This window comes from Tenrec ecaudatus, chromosome 18, assembly GCF_050624435.1.
Source record: "Tenrec ecaudatus isolate mTenEca1 chromosome 18, mTenEca1.hap1, whole genome shotgun sequence".
NCBI classification, from domain to species: domain Eukaryota; kingdom Metazoa; phylum Chordata; class Mammalia; order Afrosoricida; family Tenrecidae; genus Tenrec; species Tenrec ecaudatus.
In genome coordinates, this window is record NC_134547.1 from 64,104,935 (window position 1) to 64,127,922 (window position 22,988).

The following is a 22,988-nucleotide window of genomic DNA, read 5'->3' on the forward strand; positions in this document are numbered from 1 at the left end:
CCCCAAAGCGTGCTCTGCACAGCCGACTCCCTTCCCTTGCTGCGTGTTCTGTGGGGTTGGGGCACTCTGCCGGTGAGCAATGCTGATCCCAGGCTACTCTGGGAGGCCTGAGTCTCTGGCCAGTGAAAGCCTCTCTCGCCCTCTGCAAGTTTGCGCAGGGTACCTGAAGAAGGACTGCAGTGTTGGCCAGACCTGAACCCCTGCAGGGAACCCCAGAGCCTGTGTACCCTTGCCTGGGCCTCTGAGGGCAGTTGGACTTCTGCTTTTGTGGGCTGGATCCCTGTGAGCTGGGCTGACCTACCAGGGATGGAAGTCTGGGGACAAGCCCAGGAAAGCCCTTCTGTGTCAGATAAATGATACTGTAAGTGGTTTCTAAAAAAATCTTCTGAGTGAAGTGGGAAGTAGCTTAATGTGCGTACAAGATTATATCCCGCGGACGGGCCAGAAAGCCAACTCAACGTGGCGTTTGATAAAAAACAGGATCCGTTTGGTCATCTACCCAGGATAGACTGGCCCCTCGCCAGGTGCACGAGGGGCTGAAGCTGCCCTCCCCTCCCCGCCCCGTGCTCTTCCCTGTATTGACTCCATCTCAGCCCCCTCCCTCCACCTCCACCAGTATTCCCCGGGGCTCTTAGGCATCCCTCGGAGTGTGGGCTTGGGCTCAACCCTGGGCAGTCATTTGGATCTGTGTGACATCGGCTAGGTCTGAGTGATGTGGCACAGAGATGGGAATGTGGGGAGGAGATGGGTTTCCCCAAGGGCCCATCAGGACTGCTGCAATCAGTAAAAGAGGGTGCCGGATGCCAGGCTGAGAAACACAACAGATGTCTGCCGGGAGACATGGCGTAGCGGGGTGGGGTGGGGGGTGGACAGTGCTGGGTTGCAGTTGGGAACGTGGAGACCTGCAGCACCTCCAAGGGCTGACGCGTGAGTCAGGATTTACCTGGCCGCCTGTGACTTTCCTGTGCCAGAATGTAGAGTGGAACTAGAGTAGTCATTGAGTCATTCCATTCGCACCGGAGGAAGTTGATGTTAACAACTGTGCCCAAGATCCTCTGTTTCAAAGGCAGAACTGAGACCCGAGCCCAGGTCTTCTGCCCTACAGACTGGGAGGTCTCTGCAGTGTGAAGGTGATTGGATCACCCCCTGGACTACTGGACAAAGAGCTGGCAAGGCCGAGGGTGGCCAATGGGCCCTTCCTCCTGTTGGCCCCAGATGACCTGCCTGGCAGCTCCTATGATGAATGGGTCCCTCACTTGGGGTCATCTGGGTCCCGGTGAACAGAGGAAGCACTGGCCCATCTCCGCCCAGACTCTCCCCTGCAGCTGCTTCCACCCACTACCTGTCCCCCCTCTCAGCAGGGCTTTCTGCGTGGTCCCTCTTTTCCCCTGTTGCTCCTGGCCTGGGCCTGGTCTGCCCTCTGGATCATGCTGGGCTATTTCCCTCAGGAGGAGCAAGTAGTACCCCACTGTCTTCTCTTTGGGAAGAGGATGCCAGGATCCTGTGGGAGTTTCAGGCTCAGAGAGACAAATTGTAAATCGTTCCCCTCACCTTCAAGTTTGTGACAGTACAGAAGTGTGACCCGGCTTGACAGAGCCAGGAGTGAGGATTGTAGCATGGTGCCATCAGATGTCTTCCAGCACTGACCCTGCAGGTGGCTTTGGGAAGCCCCCTCCCCGCCCATGCCCCCATGTCCCACGGGGTCACTGAAGCTGGGCTCTGGAAGGTGGGACAGGGGGCAGCCCAGCACACATCTGTCTTCCTCCTTCCCTCTGGAGCTGAGTGGTGGGTCCTCTTCCTCCGTGAGGAGCTGATAATGCGTGTGACCTAGCCCTGCAGGGCCCCTGGGAGGGACAAAGAGCATCCCCAACCTTGCCAGGCTGTACAGTGTCTTGTTCCTTAGGTTGCCGATGTGAGGGTCCTTGTTCAGGACTGAGGCTGTGCAAGGGTGACCTGGGGCTCTGCCAGTTGGGGGCCTGCTTTCAAGGGCTTTGCCTTGGGGAGCCAGGGCATGCCCACGGGCAGCCTGCGCCTCCTGTGCGTTGGCTCTTCAGGAGTCACTATGACTTCAAGGTCTCGGTTGCAGACTAGCCCTGCTACTGGGCAGACGTGCAACTCTGGGCAAATGGCCACTCACTGGGCCCCGGGCCCCTGGTCAGTAAAACATATCACAGTGGCTGGGGGCGGCCCACTCGGGCCCTGGCCAAGATGAAAGGAACCAGGAGAGTGGAAGCCGTGGAGTCCTCACGGAGGCAGAGGAAGGCGCAGAGGAAGTAGACCCTGAGGCCGGAGCTACAGAAAAGAGGTATTTGACCCGGGTGGGTGGCCACTGGGTGCCAGAGGACCCAGGAAGAAACAGACTGACACAGGACCCTCTGGGAGCTGAATACGAGGGCCAGACCACACTGGTGGTTCTGGGCTGCCCAGCCATTGAGGTCTGGTTGGTGGCAAATCCCCGAAGGGCGGAGGAAAGACTCAGAAGAAAGCTGGTCAGAGTGAGAGAGGAATTCAGGACCCCACCCCCACCCCACAGCACCATGGAGTTGGTGATTATGGCCGCCCAAATCAAACTCAGTGATGTCAAGTCCATGCCAACGCATATGACTTATAGACTCATACCCCACAGGACAGGGTAGAACTGCCCCTGTGCATTTCTGAGATTGTAACTCATTACAGGAGTAGAAAGTCCTGTCTTTCTCTGGAGGAGCAGCTGGTGGTTTTGAACAGCAGACCTTGCAGTTAGCAGCCCAATGCATAATCACCAGGCCACCAGGGCTCATTCCCAGGACCACCAATGTTTTGTTCACACACGACCTCACAAGCACTCAGAAGCCCTCACGGAGCCCACCGCCCCGTGAGGCCCCCATCCAAGGCAAGAAGCCCGTGTAGGCTTGAACTCGAGGGCCTCTCGCTCAGCCACGAGGCTCCCAGCCCAGAGGATCCTGCTGAGTGCAGGCAGACAGGACTAGAAGCACTTCCTGCTGGAAAGGGGCTGTGCATAGGCTATAGCAGGGGTCCTCAAACTACGGCCTGCGAGGACATTTATCTGGCCCGCCGGGTGTTTTTGCCCGCCCCCCTTTTTTAACTTCAAAATAAGATATGTGCAGTGTGCATAGGAATTTGTTCATAGTTGGTTTTTTTTTAAAACTATAGTCCGGCCCTCCAATGAGTCTGAGGGACAGTGAACTGGTCCCCTGTTTAAAAAGTTTGAGGACCCCTGAGCTATAGCGACTGGGCAGGAGCCACTTCCGCTCTCCTTCCCTGCTTACATGTCCCCACCACCATGACCACTCCTGGTGGGGCCTCGGGGCGGACCCAGTGACTTCCCTTTCTTCTTCTGCCTGAAGCCTGGGACACACATGAGCTTCAGCAGCCGAGTTGCCACAGGCTGCCCTTTACCAAAGCCACTACTAACTAGAAAAGGGGAACCACAGAAATCTAAAGATAGGGTGTGCCAAGAAGCACAGGATACAGGTTACTAGTTGGTTTCCAGGGCTTTCTGGTCCTGCCCTGTTCTACGCGCTCTCTGGAGGTATTCCAGGGCTGGCTTATTACTGCAAGCCCTTTTGCCCATCTCTGGCTCCCAGCAGCTGGCCGGTCTCCCTAGGGTGCCCCCTATGACCCATACCTTCATGAATCCCCTGCAAGGCCACCTGGCCACCTCGTGGTCCTGTCTCATACTCCTGTTTATCAGGGTCTCCTTCCTGAGGTTCCCTTAGGGCATTGTCACTTAAGTGGCTGTAGTCCTTCTTTGAAGGCAGCTGTGTCATATGACCCATCCCTCAACTTGGCACTCAGGTCCCAGCTTTGCCCTTCACTAACATCTCAAGGACCAGCGGCTCCCAACTCCTTGGTCTTGGCAGGAGCCAACTGACGCCCCATGGGGCTCCTTCCTCCCTTTGGAACCCAAGAATAGAAACATAAAGACGTTGGCCCGGAGGGTAGAACTTTTTTAGTGGCAGAGTGGAGAGAAAGATTGGTCTGGGTTAACAACAAACACCAAACCACATGTTGAGGCTACCCAGTCTGGATGGAGCCAGCTGATAAGGGCCACAAAGCTGAGCTTCCAGCCTAGCGTTTGGGTGGGGCCTGGGAACCTCGGGCATCTTCAGATACCTGAGTGTTTGTCTACCAGGCAGCAGGCCCAACACTCTCATTTCACCCCGCATGCTCAGATGGAGTTGCCAAAAAAAAACCCCAGAACCAACCACTGCTTCACCCAGAGAGGTTGGGGGTGTGGGCTAGGAAAGGGAAAGGAGGGGACATCGTCAGGGACAGTCCCCTGCTCCTCGCTAGAGAAATTGGCCAGTACTGAGTCTGTCTGCAACCTCACCTCATGGCGTTCCCTGACCCCAGAGCCACTGGTGGACAGTCCAAGGTTAAGAGGGCAGATGACCTTGCTTTTCCCTGCCAGCATCCTGCTACCGGCAGCTGCCCCTGAACCCCAACCCCAAAGAGCCTCAGAACGAAGATTGCTGCCTTCTGGATTCCTGTGTCCCCATCCCAGCAGGCATTCTCAGGGCTATAGCTTGTCCTAGGTGTCGGCTTTGGGTCCAGCCCGGTGTCAGCCAGGTTTGCTCCAGATCTTAGGCTCCTGCTGGATTGTGCAGTGACCCCAATTTTGTGACTCTCCTTCCTGTGCCCCCATCTGGTAGGTTCTCTGTCACTCGCCTATCTGCCCTCTCAGCTCAGAATGTGGGGATAGATGCTGGGCTTTTGACTTAGGATCTTCAACTCAGCTTGGGCCAAGGCCTGGCCGAAATTTTGGGCTCTAAAGGCTGTGCCCTGCCAATCTTCTGAGGCCCAACTTCTCCTGTCCAGAGGTGCCCTCCACCAGCTCAGCCCCTCTCCTGATGGAGACCCCTGCTGCTGGGCTCTAGCCAGCCCGAGCCTTCCCAGGCTTCACAGGAGGAGTGGGCAGGAGGAGAATCCAGACTAGGGCCCTTGCCCCAGGCCAGGCTCGGGAAAGGCTAGCCAGAACAGAACACTTGTCCATAGCTGCATGAGTACTTCCCTGCCCGTACTCTCAGGAGAGGGAGAGAGGTCTGATTCAGTTCTTCGTGTTTGTGCCCCAGAGTTGGGAGAAAGGAGGCTGGGAGTGGGAGGGAATGCCCGCCCTGTCTCCACTGTCTTGTATGAGTCACCCTGGCCCAGATCCTTCGGGAAGGCATTGGCTAGACATTGGAAGGTTCCAGGAGGCTTCTCTCTTGGTGTTCTCCATGTCTGGCTCTCAGCCACCTGGGCTTGAGTTGGGAAGGAGCGCGAAGAAGGCTATGGGAAGTGATGAGTCTCTTTCCCTCCTCTCTTTCAGAGAGGGTGAGGAGGACAATGGGTCTGAAACCAGGGAGCGCAGTGTGTCTGTGGCCTGGGGAACCGGGGATGAAGAGGAGCAGGTTCAACAGGGTTTCTAAAGAGAGCAAGGCGGGGTGCCTCTGTCTAGGGCGAGTCTGCCAGGCAGCCGGTCCTCGCCTCCCAGGGATCCTGTGAGGGTCGGGCCTGCCTCTGCCCCTCAGCACCAGCCCTTTGGCGATGCTCCTGCCATGGTTCTGTCTTGAACAAGGCCTCTGGGGTGGGGGTGGGAGGACATGGGGGTAGGCTGTGCAAACACATCACCAGCTCCCACTTTTTTGAATAGACAAATTGTTTATGGGAGTAGGAAATCCAGTGTCTCTCCTGAGATGCTGCTGCTGGTGGTTTTGAACAGCCGACCTTGCAGATCGCAGCCAGATGCATAACCACTCTACCACCAGGGCTCCTTCCCGCCTCCTTAAATTAAAGGCTTAGCATTGAGACCTGGAATCTGTTCCCTGAGGTCAGCTGCTCCTTGGTATACCGCATGGCGGGGCAGCCCCCGTAGAGGAAGGCCGGCTGTGGACACGTGGCTGGCTGGGAAAGCCAAGGGCATCCTGAACACAGGAACCGCAAGACTCTGCACCTTGACAGAGCAGGAAGCCGGCTGAACTGTTTGCAAAGAGGAGCCGAGATAGTCCTTGGGGAGAAGGGCTTTGTCACGGAGCAGTGACTCGGCCCTGACGGGGAGGAAAGAGTACTGTCTGCCGTTCCTGGTGTGGATCAATAAATACCCGATTTTCTCTTGAGAGCTGAAGCACACCCCCAGACAGCTAGACAAGTGCAGAAGGCAAAGGAAGCACAGGCATGGCCTTCCCTAGTCTTCCTTTTCTCTCTGTGGTCTAAGTTCAGGATCATGTAGAGTGAGGGGAGTCAGGCCACTTGGTGCTTTGGGCCTTCCCTTGCCAGCGACAGTGTGGCCACGTTGGATTGCTCCTGGGAGGCAGGGTTGTAGCACGGCAGATGGGCCTCTAATGCTCCAGCTCTCCAGACTTCTCGGGCTTCCCCTGAGCCACCACTCACTCCTCTCACTCCCAGACTCCTATAAAAGCCCCCTAGGGAGCTTAGAGCTCTCTTCCAAACCTCTAGCTTCACGGACCTCCCGCCTGTACTGCAGGCTTTCAGCCCTGTGAAGAAACACCTTATTAACTTTTGTTTCTTCTGGGATCTGGCTGCTGCCCTGTGGTCACAGCGGGGTGAGCAACGGGGCATGTTTAGAACCGGTTCAGGCCAGGCATCTGCTCTGTGTCGCCGAAGCAAGTGGTGACAGGCTCCACCAGAGGGACACTCCCCCACTCTGTGCCACCAGCGGGTAAGGGCCCTGGCAGGCGGTGCTGATTCAGAGCCCTTATCTCTACGTTGTCTGCTCAACCCACTTGCCACCGAGGTGACGTGGGGGATGTGGCAGTGTCCCAGGGTCTCCCTTTCTTGGCAGGGTAGGACTGGTGGGCATGACTGAGGGCCGGGCCTCCTGATGGTCATGTAAGGTCACGGGCTTCATCCAGAGAGAGTCACTCAAGTCCAGGCTGGTGGTTTCAACCTTGTCCAACCTTGGGCCACAGGCTCTGAGATACGGGGTCTCAGGAGGGGTAATACCTCACTGCACAGAAAATGCAGGGACACCTGGGGACCTTCCTTCCCAGATGAAGTGTCCTCGCATCCTCTCTGACCCATTTACCACCTGCCAAATGTTCTCCTGAAGTTGCGTTTGAGATCGGGGGCTCTTTTGTACATGGCTGGGAAACAGGTACCCCAAACTGTCTATCCTGGCGGGATCTCTGGAGGGTCTAGGAAAAAACAAATTAAGGTACTTTCCTTCATACTGCCATGGGGCCCTTGGAGACAGCCCCCCCCCCCCGGAAGCATTCTTAGCCTTACGCACTGTATTTCGGGGTTTTCATAAACTTTAAGTCTCGTGAAGTCTTGTTGTGTGCTCTCTCAGCTGAGAACACGAACACGTCTGCAGTCCACCTGGGACAGATTGATCCTTCACCAGCTGAGCTTTTGTGACCGTTCCCTTTGTCCCAGGCCCTGTTTAACCTAGCTTCCCGACAGTGACCCCTCAGATGCCATTATAACCTCTGGCGAATGGCTGCCCTCCTCTGGATGACACGTCTGCCTTTGCGTTCTCTTTGTGCCTACTAAGACTTAATCAGTGTCCTGAGGTTTTTAAAAAGAGAAGATGAAGAACACAGCTTTCCCCCAGATCCTGGATGCTTCCTCCCCCCAACTACCATGATCCGAATTCTACCTTGCAGGACTGGATAGGGCAGAGGCTGTACACTGGTGCATATGGGAGCTGGAGGTACAGGGAATCCAGGGTGGATGATACCTTCAGGACCAAGGGTGTGAGGGGCGATGCTGGGAGAGTGGCGGGTGAGTGGGTTGGAAAGGGGGAACTGATTACAAGGATCCACATGTGACCTCTTCCCTGGGAGAGGGACAGCAGAGAAGGGGGGAAGGGAGACTCCGGATAGGGCAAGATATGACAAAATAACGATGTATAAATTACCAAGGGCACATGAGGGAGGGGGGAAAGGGGAGGGAGGGGGAAAAAAAGAGGACCTGATGCAAGGGGCTTAAGTGGAGAGCAAATGCCTTGAGAATGATTGGGGCAGGGAATGTATGGATGTGCTTTATACAATTGATGTATGTATGTGTATGGATAGTGATAAGAGTTGTATGAGTCCCTAATAAAATGTAAAAAAAGAAAAAAAAATTGTAAAAAATTAAAAAAAAAAAAAAAGAGAGAGAGAAGATGAAGCCGATCTGAGACGTTTAAATGGTTAACCGCCAGCAAGTGGCAAAGCCAGACCTCAAACCCAAGTGTGGATTCTAGCTTAGTTTTGGGGAGCTGGATTGGGAGGCTGCTTTCAGTGGACGAGGGACCTGGAAAACCTAGTGAGGAAGGACTGCCGCCCCTAGCCCGAGGCGTGGAGGGGAGGAACCCAAGAGAGCCCCCTTGTGGTGTAGTCCATTATGTGTTGGGCTCCTAACTACAAGGTCAGCAGTTTGAACCCAGTAGCTGTTCTGAGAGAGAAAAATGAGGCTTTCTGGGAAATCCTATGCAGCGTCATTCCGAGTAGGAATTGACTCTGTGACAGTGGTGGGCCAGGCATTGGGCTGCTCACTGCCACGTGGGCGGGTCAGACCCACTAGCCACTCTCTGGGGGAAAGATGAGACTGCTTCTTGAAGATAGGGGCTCTGGGAGTTGGCATCTGCCCGAGGGAAGCAGGTTGGTTGGTCTTGTTTGGTGCACCTGCTGACCGAAACCTAAGAGCAGAAAAATGAAAAGTTTGGCTGTTCCCACGGTCCACATAGCTTCCATAACTTCTACGCACACTCTGTCTCTCCCATCGCCTGATTAGATTGGCTCACTCTTTTGTTCCTGATATTTTTGGCGGCCCCAGAGAAGTTAGAGAAAGCACCCATATTTCGATGTCAGCATTGGAAGAAGGGGTGGGGGCGGAGGGGTGCAGATTGTAATTGTCACTTCCACTGGCGTGCTTGTATGGTATTTGTAAAAATGGTTTCAAAACACATAATTTCTTCAGAACATTATCACTTTGGGGAGCAGAGATGTCGAGACTGTACCCAACTGAGTAAATATTTCCTGGAGCAGAGATGTCGAGACTGTGCTTAATGGAATAAATATTTACTGATGCCTTTGTTGGAACGGACATGGTGAAACCAAACAACAGTTATTCGTAGGGCAGTGTTAGGGGTACACAGACGATGAATAAAACACAAACATGGTTTCTGTCGTTGTGAAACTTGTACTTTTCAGTGAGGCAGACAGACAGGGTAGGATCTGGGTGAGTGCGGTTCTTAGTTCGTCCACGGCCCGCGGAGGATAGGATGTGGTGTGAGATGAGGTGTGTGCCTGGATCCTTTGATTCAGGAGGAATGGAGGATGTTGGTCTGCAGTTTCATCTTGGGATGAAGCAGCCAGTAGTTCGTCCGTCCTGGGAGCCCTCCTGGCTACCAACCCAAAGGATGACAGTTCAAAGCCACCCAGTGAGAAAATCTTCTGTATGTAGAGATTACAGTGAGACAGGGCTTCGCTGTCATCTGGGGTCACGGTGAGTCAAACTGAAGAGCCTTGATTGCAGACTGGGTTCCACGTCAGGCTGCTAACCATAAGGTCAGCAGTTTGAAATGACCAGCCCCTGCACGGAAGAACGATGAGGCTTCCTAACTCCCATAGAGATTTAGTCAAGGGTTGTGCTACACTGTCCTATAAGGTCACGGTGAGTCGGGATTGACGGATGGCAGCCATTGGAGTTTATTTAATGAATCAAATTGACCGCAACATCTTACGCTTGCTCGTACTCTCTTGGTCTGCTTCCTTCAGCCCGCTGGCTGGAAGTCATTGAATCTCCTTAGAGACGGTTTGACATCCCTCCCCCTCCCCAGCCCCCAGGGGAATGGTGTTGGCAGAAATCCCTGCTTCTCTGAGAGTCTGGCCTAACTCAGCCAGCCAAAATGACCCTGTAAATTCATGCTCTAATTACATAGCTATAATACATACAACAATGAACTGCACTCCCACCGAGCTCTCTCCCAGAAGATAAACATCCTTATGGAGGAAACTAGAGCAGGAACAAGAGGAGGAGAGCAGGGGGGACTTCAGGCCTGCGGGTCCCAGAGTCTGGAAATCTGAGGTAGGAAGTCCATCATGTGCTCCACAGAAAGCATGGACCCAGAGCAAGCAAAGTGCCTGAGCTCAGGAGCTGGGGAAGGGCTTCTTGAAAGTAGGCTGGGGAGCCCTGGTGGCGTAGTGGGGCTACACTCTGGGCTGCTGGCCACAAGGTCAAACGTTCAAACCCACCAGTGGGTCCGCCGAAGAAGGCTGAGGCTGTCTGCGCCTGTGCAGATCTGAGCCTCGGAAACCCTGAGGGACCGTTGCAGCCTGTGCAGTAGAGGTGCTGGGAGTTGGGATTGACTCGATGGCAGTGAGGTTTGTTTATATTTTAGTTCAAGAGAGTATGGGAAAAGGAAACCCCCACCTTTCGCTTACCACACTGTACGGATCCAGCCAGGCAATTGAATCCTCCCACGCTTCCTTTGTGCCACTAGCTGTCCATGACGCACTTCTTCCTCTGCCTCTAACCGCCCGGAGCTGGGACAGACCCCACGAGTTCGCGGACACAGCCCTCCAGACTGCCCAATCAGCCCAAGACCTCTGACTCCAGCCACAGGATTGGTAGTCCCACTGACACCCTGACTTCTGACCTGCTGGCTACAAAATTAGGGTCTCCTGCTACTCCTGAGAATTTGGTCGTGCTTTAGAGCAGTGGTTCTCAACCTTCCTCATGCCGCGACCCTTTTTTAGTACACTTCCTCAGGTGACCCCCAACCATAAGATTATTTTTGTTGCTACTTCATCACTGTCATTTTGCTACTGTTATGAACCCCTGTGAAAGGGTTGTTTGACCCCAAAAGGGGTCACAACCCACAGGTGGAGAACCACTGCTTCAGAGTGATGTGCAGAATTTGTGGAAACTGATGTATTATGATTACAGTTTTGCTGGAGCAAGAAGGATACAAATGAAGAGGGCAGGTTGGGAGCGTTCTAGCTCCACAGGGAAGCTCCAGGTCTCCAAAAGGGACAGAGTGTCCTCCCGGGTGCATCTGTGTCTTTCGGCAACCAGGAAGCCCCGCAGAGCTGTCATGCCCGGAGCCTGTGTCGGGTTCATTGTGGGGCCACGCTGGATTGAATCAGCCCACCTCCCCTGGTTCAAGAGGTAGTCTTTCTGGCCTGGTCAGCCTCTCACCCAGCCACCTCCTCAATTACCCCGGGAATTCCAAGGACTTAAGCAGTCACTCTCAGAGACCAGAGGCAAAGGCCAAATGACTTCAGGTAAAGCTCATATGAACTCCACCAGCCACTTGCACACCAGAAGACACCCACAGAAAGCAAACGTGAGAAAAGAATCAGTTCAAAAAGGAAATCCCCCCGCAAGAAAGGACAATCGCGGTGTAACTGGAAAGTGTCTTTGCGTTCGTTTTGGCTCCTCAGAGATTAGGAAACGCTAAAACCATTCAAGAAAAAGGGAAGTTATGAAGGAAAGAAAAACCCCCACCTGTGACTATGAAAAAGCACCTAGTAAGAACTCTAGAAGCGACACTCAACAGTGACCGCTGTCCGGGATGGAGGGTGTGTGACCTGGCAGGGAGCACTGAGGAATTCATCTAGCATGCAGTGCAGTTGAGCGCAGACTCGAAGGGTTCCGCCCAGCTCTAGAGGAAATAGCCAAGGAAGAATGCTGGACACAGTAAGGGTGGAAGGTTTCAGAATTGAGGAAGCAGCGTACACAACAGATAGCAAACAGCCACATTTCTTGGTGAAGCTGTTGACCAGATTCTGAAAGTGTTAAGAACTATGTGGGGCGGGGCGGGGCAGGGAGAATGCAAAGCCAGGGTCATTGGATAGCAGGCAACAGCTCATTACCATTAGATGCCAGAAGCTGTTCACGGACTAGCTCATGGAAAGGTGAGTCCTGGTGGCACAGTGCTTAAGCGCTCAGCTGCTCACTAACCGAGTGGCTGGCAGTGGGAGCCTGTCTGCCGCGCCACGGGAGGAAGCATGGCAGCCTACTTCTGCAAAGGCAACAGCCTTGAGACCCAGGGAGACAGCTCTGCTCGGCCCTAAGGCGAGGCTGTGAGTCAGGACTGGCTTGATGTCAGGGGTTTTGGATGTTTTCTATTTTAGGGACCATAGGAAGGACCTGAAGTTGTTGGCTGACAAACTTTCACAGTTGGGGGACTATGTTCATAGGATTATGGTGTAGGTGTTCACATAAGTACAGAATATTGTTGTGCTGTTCCCCTATAGAATATTATGTTTACATGAGGCTTTGGCACATGCTGAATTGGAGGTGTGTTAGCTTTATCCTGTTAGGTACAGATATGATTGTATTGTTTTATTTAAAAATTATGAATGGCTAAAGAGTTGTGTCAAAGTGGCAAGCTGACAAAGGGTGGTCTGTGGTAATTACATAATCTGGCGTCAATTTGAGAGGATTATGAGTGAGGGGGTGGAGTCTAGCCTGTCAATCCGGAGATAGCCAATGAGATGTCTGTGTGGGCGTGGCCTTTGGAGAATTCTGGGAACTTCTGTTTTACCTCCTTGAAGGTGGGATACATCTCTCTCTCTGCTCACTCCCTGGGAGACATCGCAGCTGACACGACACATGGAACTACTCCAGTGCCCTGAGCTGGAGAAGTCACATGGACCTTCCCTGATGCAACCAGACTTCTGAAGCCAGAGAAGCCACATAGAGACCCCCTGCTGGCGCTGAGATGCTTACCATTGCCACTGATCCAAAGACTTGCTACCCACTGGCTTGTGATTGTCTTGCATTGGGTGTCATTGCATGTGTTTTGTGAGTCTGAAGAAGACTTTATAGATCGGTATCGGACATATGGGCTAATATTGGACTTATAGGCTTGGACTGGACTGGTATGAGATGCTTTCTTAATGTACAATTACCCTTTATATGAGACTCTGTCTTACACACATATGAGTTTCTGTGGATTTGTTTCTCTAGTCTACCTAGATGAACACAGGGAGGAAGTAGGTAAGGGAAGCTCCCTTGTGGAGATTGTTGTGACCAATGAGATGAAAGAAAACATGCCTGAATTATTGAAAACAGCTCTGCTCCGTAAACCTTCAGGCAAGCCACAATAAAAAGTGCCGATAGATATGATTAGCCCATCAGGAGAAGTCTGGCGTCCCAGGGTTTGGGGCAGTGGTCCCAGAAGGACAGAAAGCGTGCTAGATCATACCATCTTTCCGCTGTGCCATGCCAGTGGTGATGAGATGATTCTGCAGCTCCCGATGCTTGTCAGCACCCTGTAGCCGCCCAGGCAGGAAGATGCCAGAAGAAGGGCCCTCTCTCCTCAGGCTGCTTTTCTTCCGAGGGGATTGTCTTTCCAAGAAAGCCTCAGCAGACACCCTATGTGTCTCAAAGTGGCCCATCCTTAGATGAACTGATGAGAGGGAGCAGGCTGGTGGCTGGCTGGCTTTGGCTTCCTCATCTCCCGGAACACGAAGTCCCTTCCCAGCCTGGACAAAATCAGGATTCTGTGGGCAAGGAGAAGGGGGCATGGCTGTTGGTCAGCACCCAACAGTGCCTGCACTGACAAACCAGAGGACTGTAACACACACACACACACACACATATTGGATTTGTTTGTGGTTGTTTTTAATTTCAAAAGGGGAAAAGGGGGAAATTACAATTGTGGGCCACCTCCTCAAGGGAGAATGAGCCGAGAGTGTCTTCATTCATCCACCCCGAGGTTCTGCCCTGTTCACTGGAGAGCGTTTCTGGGAAACCAGAGGCTTCGTCAGACAAATGGCCGAGTAGGCTAACCGTGTGCTGGATGCCCACTAGAGGAAGCGGAATGGACTTCCAAGCCCAAGAGGGCAAAGACGGACTGGGAGTCTGGGTAGGGGATCCATCCAGCAGAAGTCAGGGCAAAAGGAAAACAATTCTAAGAATAAAGAGGAAGAAGCACCCACTCAAGTCACCAAAGTGTGATTGGTTGGACTCGCCTACTGGACAGCACACCAAAGCCATCGGACTGGATACAAAGCCAATCAGAAGTGGTGGGAGCATGGGGTATCGGTCAGCAGGACACGGGGCTTTAAAAGGAGCCACTTTATATTCTTTCCCCACCTTTTGCTTCTTTACCTGACTGTTTAGCCCCAGCCTGCCTGCCTTGCTATTACGATCACTTTGTTTTTCTAGACTTTGCTTGACGTGTGTGTGAAAAAAAAATTCTTGGACTCCCTTCCCCTATAAGACATCAGCACCTCGGGGTCCCTCCCGAGGGAGCGGGTACGGTGCAGAGATGGTCTGGGTTGAGTGGTGGTGGATCTGATGGGTCCCTGGGCCCCAGCTCTCCCCCTGCCCCGGAGCCCAGCATTGCCCCAGAGTAGAACTTGCCCCTTTTGTGTTACTGAGACTCCATCTTTAAGGGCGTGGGCATCCTGCTCATCCTCTCTCAGAGGGGCTGGCAGGTCCACACCAATGGCCTGACCATTTGCAACTCAGCGGTGGCCCACGCTGCCAGCAGCCATGCCTCGCTCTGTCCCTCGTCCCTCCCCCCCGCCCAGTGTTGCAGTTTGCAGACATTGCGATTTTTTTTTTACAAATTGCAGGTTTGGAGCACGCCTGTGTCCTGCAAGTCCATCAACATTTTTCCCCAATACCTCATGCTCCTCCGTGCCACAGTTTGCTCGTTCTCAGACTCTTTCCAACATTCTCAGAATGCTGCTTCACACATCACCAATGACAGTCCAGTAGAAGCATCCCTTTCATCTGCACCGAGAACCAAACGAACTAACCAGAAAACCCCCGTGTGTGACGTGCTTGAAGGCAGAGAGGTCTGGACCTGAGCCAGCAACACCTCCAAGACCTCCCAGGTAGTTTAGAGACCTTTTTTAGGTCTCACCTTCTGATTTCCTGGCAACTTTGGGCCTCAAGGAGCCCTGGTGGCATAGTAGGCTATGAGTTGGCATTGCTAGCTGCAAGGTCAGCAGTTCCAACCCACCATGCACCCTGTGGGAGAAAGATGAGGTTTTTCTCCTCTTAGAAAGTGTTTACCATCTTAGAAACCCACAGGGGCAGTTTTCCTGTGCCCCATATTGTTGCCATGAGTTAGAGGTGACTCAATGGCACCCGGAAGTGGGTGTCTTGAAGGAAGACCGGGGTTGAGAAGTGGAGCTGGCCTGATGCTTGTAAGTGGGGTGAGCAGGACCTGAGCCATAGGGAGAAGGCATGAGGCGTCCAGCCCAAGGCTTGGCACCAGGACGCCGCAACACAGATGAGGTCAGTAAAGCCAGCACTCCGTAGGGACGTAGCAGGCGTGCGTGTCAGGTAAGGGAGGGCCAGCTGCTGCCCAGCTTAGGTTGTGGGAGATCTGGACAAGAAGGAGCCCTCCTTGGTTCTCCCCTTCCTGGTGTGGCCAGGCAGCTGTGCCGGAGCCCTGGCCTTGGAGCCTCCAGATCTGGAGAGACATGAAAGCATTCCTGCAGGCTGACCTTGTGTGCGGATTCTTGGGATTTCTGCGAATAGCAGATGAGGCACTCTTCCCGAAAATCCTTGGACACGCATGTAATCGGAATCGCCATAATCTGTGCTTGGACACTTCTAGAAAGAGCCCCGAGACACAGCCTCAGGCTGTATGAGTGCATGCCTTCAGTTCTGGGCTTGGGAGCTCTTCCCACCCCTGTCCCCCTCCCACCCGCCCTAGCTCCCCCTACCTCCCCAAGCCTAGCACAGGGCCTTATTTTGATGGGTGTTTCTGCCTTTCAGGAAGATTGTGTCCAGCTGTGCTGCCAGCTGTCTGAGCAGAGGCCTGCTGGCCGTCCTCTTTAACTAGATTCTTTTGGTACCTCCTTTGGAAAGGAGGATGCAGCCTCCACAACAGCCCTGGGCGGGCCTTGGGGCTTACAAACCCAGGGAGACCTGCCCCCTTGGTGCTTGCCTCTTATTTCTTTATATTGTAATCTTTTTACATATTTTTAACTTTTTAAATTTTTGAATCACGTTATTGGGAGCTCTTCCAGCTCTCCTCACAACCCATCCGTTGTGTCCAGCACATTCGTACATTTGCTGCCGTCATCATCTTCAGAACATTTTCTTTGTACTCGAGCCCTTGGTAAAGCTCCTCGTTTTTTGCTCTCCCTTCCTCCTCCGCCCTCCCTCCCTCCTGAACCCTTGATAATTTATAAGTGGTTATTATTTTTTCATGTCTTCTTTTTTTTAAGTAAGCATTTGGGTTATTTTTAGGGAAAGAAAAACGGGCTTTTCCAAGGGTGACAGGTGAATGGAAGGTCAGGAGGAAGCAGGGAGGGGGCGCCTCACAGGTCTTGCCCCGACCCCGAGGTGCCATGGGAGGGTCTCCTGGAAGGAGAAGTCCCTGCAGCGGGGCCTCCTTGGCAGCCATTGGTGCGGCAGAGGGTTTCCTTCCACAGGTGGGGTGGGCAAGGCAGCAGCTCTCCCTTGGTCACTGGATTGGTTCGAGTGTACCATTCCATTTGTCGTGGATTGGCATGATTAACACGGGGGGCGGGGGACGGGCAGAGGGATTAAGTTAAGGATTAACCTAAGGAGCCGAGTAGTTTATTCTGTTGAATTCTGAATCACCATCAGGAAATGGTCCTTATATTTGGTACAGCCATAATTTCATTTTTCATGGAATGAATCCAAAGGAAGGTGAGGTCGTGCCAAGGGTCAGTGTCTCACGCAGTGCTCCTTGCCTTCAAGTGTGCGTGAGGTTGGCGTGCTGTGGGTAGTGGGATTGTCCGTGATGCTTTGGATGGGAATGCCTTCCATGTTCACCGTGATCATTGTGATCAGTTCCCCCTACCTCCCCCTTCCCCTCCTGGTATTGCTACTCTCATTATTGGTCCTGAGGGGTTCATCTATCCTGGATTCCCTGTGTTTCCAGCTCTTATTATCTGTACCAGTGTACATGCTCTGGTCTAGCCGGAGTTGTAAGGTAGAATTGGGATCACGATAGTGGGGGGAAGGAAGCATTAAAGAACTAGAGGAAGGGTTGTATGTTTCCTCTGTGCTATACGGTACCCTGACTGGCTCGTCTCTTCGTTGTGACCCCAGGTGAAAGGGGGATGGCCCCTCTCTCTTGCCCAGAGCCCTCTGCCCATCAGAGTACCCACTTGAGCAGGCCTAACCGGCAGGACAAGGAGCCAGAGCAGCTCAGGGGAAGCTACTGAAAGGGAAGGGAGAGCAGGCCCACTGGCTGAGACACAAGGGGCAGGCCAGGAGGAGAACACTTAGATAAGATAAATAATCCAGAGGAGAAAACAAGGGGACCCTCGGTTCCTGGGGACATGGGAGAGGGGAGGCGGGGAAAGGAAGTGGGTGTTTGCAAACCCAGGGACAAGGGAACAACAAGTGATCTAAAAGCAATGGTGAGGAAGGTGTAGGGCTTGCCCAAGGGCAGTGTAACAGAGGAATTACTGAAACCAGAATGAAGGCTGAACATGATAGTGGGACAAGAGGAAAGTCAAAGGAAATAGAGGAATGAACTAGGAGGCAAAGGGCATTTATTGAGGTCTAAATATAGGCATGTACATATGTAAATATGTATAACAATAGGGAAATAGATCTGTGTACATATATCAAGGTAGCAGACAGACCTTGGGCCTCTACTCAAGTACTCAACTCTAGAACACTTTGTTCTAATAAGGTGGCATTCTGTGATGCTCACTTTCCCGACCCGATCGCTAAAGAAAAAGCAGGTACATAAGCCAATGTGGTGAAGAAAGCTGATGGTGCCCAGCTATCAAAAGATATAGGGTCTGGGGTCTTAAAGGCTTGAAGATAAACAAGAGGCCATCTAGCTGGTGTCCAATTGTCTCCTTTTCATTCACAATGATATGATTTTTTGTTCTGGGTCTTTGATGCCTGATACCTGATTCCCATTGACACCTTGTGATCGCACAGGCTGATGTACTTCTTCCATGTGGCTTTTGTTGCTTCTCAGCTAGATGGAGGGCCCCCGAGCAGTAGCTCTGCATCCTTCCCTGTCCCCCTCACTGTTCCTACTCATGGGGCGCCCAGAGTGGCAGGGTGCTTCAGGGGGTTTCTGGTGGCTGATTGAAAAAAAAAAAAAGAAGAAGAAAGAAAAGTAGATTGCCTGGCCTTTCTTAGGCTCCTCTGGTCGTGACCTGAGTGAGTCAAGTCCCTTCAGATCTCTGGGCCTGGTGTTGCACCCAGAAGAATGCTCTTCATGGGAGCATGCCAAGTTTGCCCCTGGGTGGCTTTGAGGTTTGGCTTGACCCCAGGAAGCTGAGCTGCCAGGAATGGAGAGGGCGGGCAGCGAGTTCCTGGAGCACAGAGCTGGAGGGACTGGTGCGGCTGCAGCACCAGTCGGGAAGGCTGGCACCAGGGGGAACTTTCAACCAGGATATGCGGTGGGTGAGGTGGGCTGGGAGGTCCAGGAGCCAGATCCAACCCCAGGCTGAATGTACAGAGACACAGCCAGGTTTGCAGGATCCAGCAACCTGGATCCAGGGCCCTGCTTGCTCCAGCTCCCTTGGCCTTGCAGTTTGGCCTCTCTTTCTCTCCCTAGGGCTAGTCCTCAGACCTCCCCTGTGGCTGGCCATTTCTCCAGGGGAGCCTCAGGCTTGGCGCCACCAGGGCCCCTGGGCCTCACTGAGTTGCTAATACAGAGAAGAGGGGACCTAAGGGCCCAGAGGACTGGCAGGTGGTATTGAGCCCAGTAACCAGGGCTTCCCGATGCAGGTTCTGTCCCCTGAACCAGAGCTGGGCTGTTCTTAGTGGCTGCATGAGCTGATTCTGAAAAGCCTCAGCTGTCCTCCACCACCCAGAGGGAAGAGGACCAAGGGCACAGGAACCAGCCTGGCTATCGCTTCTCCTACAGGCCTCCTGGCTGGCTCGTGGAGGAGCTGAGACCGAGACCACAGAGCAAGGGGCACAGTCCCCTGAGCCGTAGTCTCCGGGTTTCACCTGAAACAACCCAAATATACACTGACAGGCCCTTCCCCGGGGCGGTGTGGGGAGGGGGGTGGGCTGGGGAGCCCGTTAGCCTTAGTTACCTGGGGGGCTGGTGAGTGAGGCTGCAGACTAGTCCCATTGGGACGCCCCCTGGGTGCAGAGAGCAGAGCTCTTTCTTTGGTCCACCCTTTGCCAAAGTGGGCGTCTTCTCTCCTGGCTAGCTGCATGTGTGCCCCCTGGGATTTGGAGGCGGAGCTGGGGGAGAGCAGGTGTGCATGTGGGATTTATCTGCACATTATTGTTCCTCTCTGCAGTTTCAGGGTCACGCTGTAGCAGCCAGTGGCGCCTGACAAGTGAGGGGCAGCCTGCCAGGGGATTACTGCGAGTGAACCAGCACACCCACCCTACCGGCAGGCCCGGCGGCCTGGTCTGGGGAGCAGGATGGGCGGTGGAGCCTCTGCCAGCAGCACCAGGAAGGAGGCCGCAGCCCCAGCGGGGAGCCCCGGGCACACTCGGCTGGACCTCTGAGCAGCAGCTGTTCACCGGCAGGCCCTGGAGGGTCCCACGTGGCTGGAAGAGGGGCTCTGATCGTCAGGAGGAGCCAGCCCCTCAGCTGGGGCGCAGGCGGGTAGGAGCTAGCACAAAGCGGAATCTGGGCCCAGCAGCAGCAGTGTCCTGACAGCCCCACGCTTCCTGGCTTTTCCCTCTAGGTGCTGGGGCCTGGCTCCCCGCCGGCAGAGAGCTTGGGCCAGGCAGAGGCCACCGTAGGCAAGGCGATTGTATGGAATCCAGGCCCTGGGCAGCCCGCCTGCTCTCTGCTGGGATTTGGGTTCTAGAGAGTCCCCACAGCAGGGGGCGAAGGGCCGCCTTGGTGTCTGCTCATGAACCACAAGGACCCCGACTGCTCCAAACTGGACCATTTCAAACCGCCAAAGAGGGGGACCCCCAGAGCTGGCAGTCAGCCACCCCAAGGGACTAGAGGGCTGAAATGGACTGACCTCCCCCTGGCTGGGGCAGCGGGCACAGCAGAGCCTCTGTGGCCCAGCTAGTGACGGAGAGACCAGTGAAGCCACAGCAAGGCTTGGAGTGGCTCAGGGTACTGAGGGAAGGGACAGGGGAAGCCTCCTCCTGCCGACCTCACTGAGGGACAAGTGGCGTGGGCCCTGCCACGGCTTGTGCCCCTATGCCCTGTGCACACAGGCTACTCTGTGGCTGGCCCCACCTCAGGCTGGGAAAGGAGTGGCCACGGTGACCTCCGCCTGCCCGCCGGGCTGGTGGGCCAGCCCCCCGCCGTTGTGCACCATGAAGTGCTCCCTGCGGGTCTGGTTCCTCTCTGTGGCCTTCCTGCTGGTGTTCATCATGTCGCTGCTCCTCACCTATTCGCACCACAGCCTGGCCACCCTGCCCTACATGGACTCCGGGGCCCTGGGGGGCTCCCACCCCTTGAAGCTGGTGCCCGGCTCCGTTGCCCCGCAGCAGCACCTGGGCAGGGAGGGGATTCTGGGCAAGAGCTGTGCCTGTCGCCACTGCGTGGGTGATGCCGGGGCCTCCAGCTGGTTTGACAGCCACTTCGACAGCAACATCTCCCCTGTCTGGAGCCGAGAGAACATGGATCTGCCCCCAGACGTGCAGAGGTGGTGGATGGTGAGAGCCCGGCCCCTCCTCTGGAGCCCCTGTTATATGCCTGCTGTCTGTTCTGTGCCCTGAGGCTGAGGCCCGTTGGACCAGAGGACTAGGATGACAGAGGGGCAGTGAGAGGCAGAGCCGGCCGTTGGCCTGGCTGGGGAGAGGGTTAGTTCCTGGAGCCCGGAGGGACTGAGCTTAGTGTAGACAAGAAATGCTTGCAGGGCCAGGTAGGTGACACAGACAGCGAGGGAGGAGGCAGTGTGAAGGGAGGCCCATGGGAAGTGGTCCCTGTCCTGTGTAAAGGGGGCACCTCTGCCTGGTGCCCAACAATCGCTGTTGTGCAAGGATGCCACTCATCTCTGCCTCCGAGGGCCTTCTGACCTTTTCCAAGAAGCTGGAAATCAGATGGCTTTGGGGAAAATGTTATACTCTGTAAACATGGGCTCACCGTCAGTGTGGACCCCAGGGACACTCACTCAAAGGACTGTGAAAACCTTGTCAACTGGGAGCAGAGAAAGGGGCAGGGGAACCTAAACCTGTGCTCCCGCCCTGGGCTTCCAATCCCCACCTCTCCCTCTCCCTGGAGCATCCCTCCCCAGCCTCTGCCAGAACCAGCTGTTTGTCAGGCGCCGGAGGGCAGGTGGAGCAGCACCTGGCTCCCAGCATTACCCGTTAGAAACCCTGGGAGGCAGCTTGTGGTCCCCGGCCGCCTCCACCTCTTCCTCACCTGCAGACAGCTGTTGGCAGGTTCACGGAGCAACTCCACACAACCTGCTCTCTGGACTGGGCAGTTTGCTGAGCAGAGGTGGCTGGAGCCCTGCCATCCTGCCCTCTGACAGCCTGTGGGTCATAGTCACAGCCCTCATTGTAGGGGGGAGCCAAGGGTCAGAGCGTGTCCAGACTTGCTCTATGGTCTCAGTGGTGGTCAAGGAGGGCAGGGCAGGACTCAGTTCTGCCCACAGGAGTGCAGCAGCTGATCCAAATCCAGGTGCGTCTCTGGGCAGATACACAACAGAACCCTATTTCACCCCTGCTTCCACCCCCACCCCCTGCTGCCACTCCCCAAACCAAAGCCAAACTCACTGGCATCCAGTTAATGCTGACTCATAGCAACCGCCTGTGGGTTTCCGAGATGGCAACTGTGGATGGAAGCAGAGAGCCCAGTCTTTCTCCTGAGGAGCTGCTGGTGGTTTTGAACTGCCAACCATGCGGATTGCAGCCCAGTTGGAAATCACTACACCACCAGGGCTCCTCCCTGCTGCCACAGACTTAGGAATTTTCTTAGAGCCATGCCCCTCTCCAGAGTCCATTCCAGGCAAACTGTGGTGAGAAGACAGGGGACTAGCTGGATGCTGGCAGGTTATTCTTCCCATACCCCTCTTCATCCTCAGGGTGCAGAATGGCTGCAGGCATCACTAAGAAGGCTTGCCCAGTGCCAGCCTCCTGAGTCCCAGGGGGACCCCTGTAGGCAGATGGGGAACGCTCCTCTGCCCCTCTCTGTGCCCTAGAACTGCCCAGGGCCCAGCAGAGCAGGGGCCTCTGCATGCAGGATTATCCTAGGGCGCTTCCCTGCTTTGAGACTCCGGGCAGCAGCTCCCCCAAGAATGGGAAGGTAGCAGCTCATCCTTAGATCCTCCACTGCCCACTGAGGCCCCAGGGCACCAAGGTGTGGGGTCTTTAGACAAAGAGTCTGGAGACTATTGTTGAAAGAGGTGGGGATAGGTTGACCCCAAAGAGAGAAGTCCTCTCTCACCCCTCAGAGATTGGGCCTCAGGGTGGGGGAGACCAGCCTGCCACTCTCCCTGCTCACCCTGTCTCTCCCCTCTCTCTCTCCACCTCACCCGCCACCCCTCCCCTCCCCAGATGCTGCAGCCCCAGTTCAAGTCACACAACACCAACGAGGTCCTGGAGAAGTTGTTCCAGATTGTGCCCGGCGAGAACCCGTACCGCTTCCGCGACCCACGCCAGTGTCGGCGCTGCGCCGTGGTGGGGAACTCGGGCAACCTGCGGGGCTCGGGTTATGGGCAGGACGTGGACGGGCACCACTTCATCATGAGGTGAGTCTCGGTAGCCTCAGGATTACGAATCCTTCGCCAGAGGCTCGTCCCCTCCTTGGTCTGTCTGGGAAGGCGGCGGAGGTGGAGGTGCAGTTGTAGACTTTGCAGATGGAGCCCGAGTTGAGTTCCGCATTCCTCCAGAAAGAGATGGAATAGCCTCTTGGGGGAAGAGGCGCTTCCTGCCAGCCTGCTCCCTGCCAGGCGATGCTGTTCAGAAGACAGTGGCCCGGGCAGGGGCAGAAGAGGGTGCTGTGTGTCCCGTTCCTGGTCCGGCCTGCTGCTCCTTGCCCGTGTCTCCCCGGTTAGAGGGGCAGGGCCTTCGTTCCAGACCAAGGCTCGGAGCAAGGAGGCCCTGGGCAGGAGCAGGAAGTAAGCAGCTCCTTCTGCTTCTGCACCGCTGGCTTTTCTGACTTCCGGTGTCCCCTTGGCTGGAGACAGGAAATACTACTGCAGGACCCT

The 22,988-nt window shown here is 54.8% G+C and overlaps 1 protein-coding gene across 3 annotated transcripts in view; it reads left to right on the forward strand.

Annotated features, from left to right (window-relative positions):
• The first annotated feature begins 11,746 nt into the window (after positions 1 to 11,746).
• The window catches only part of ST3GAL2 (ST3 beta-galactoside alpha-2,3-sialyltransferase 2), a 33,914-nt gene continuing 22,672 nt past the window's right edge, over positions 11,747 to 22,988 (forward strand). For 2 of the 3 annotated variants that reach the window (XR_012780887.1, XM_075537633.1), the window contains exons 1-3: positions 11,747 to 11,846; positions 19,161 to 19,474; positions 22,336 to 22,529. Coding sequence is in view for 2 of the 3 variants with exons in the window: in XM_075537633.1 (XP_075393748.1) it covers positions 11,762 to 11,846; positions 19,161 to 19,474; positions 22,336 to 22,529 (593 nt within the window). In the remaining variant the exon portion in view is untranslated. Of the gene's footprint in view, positions 11,847 to 19,160; positions 20,491 to 22,335; positions 22,530 to 22,988 lie in introns of those variants that run through there. The other variant, XM_075537634.1, reaches the window with a different exon arrangement.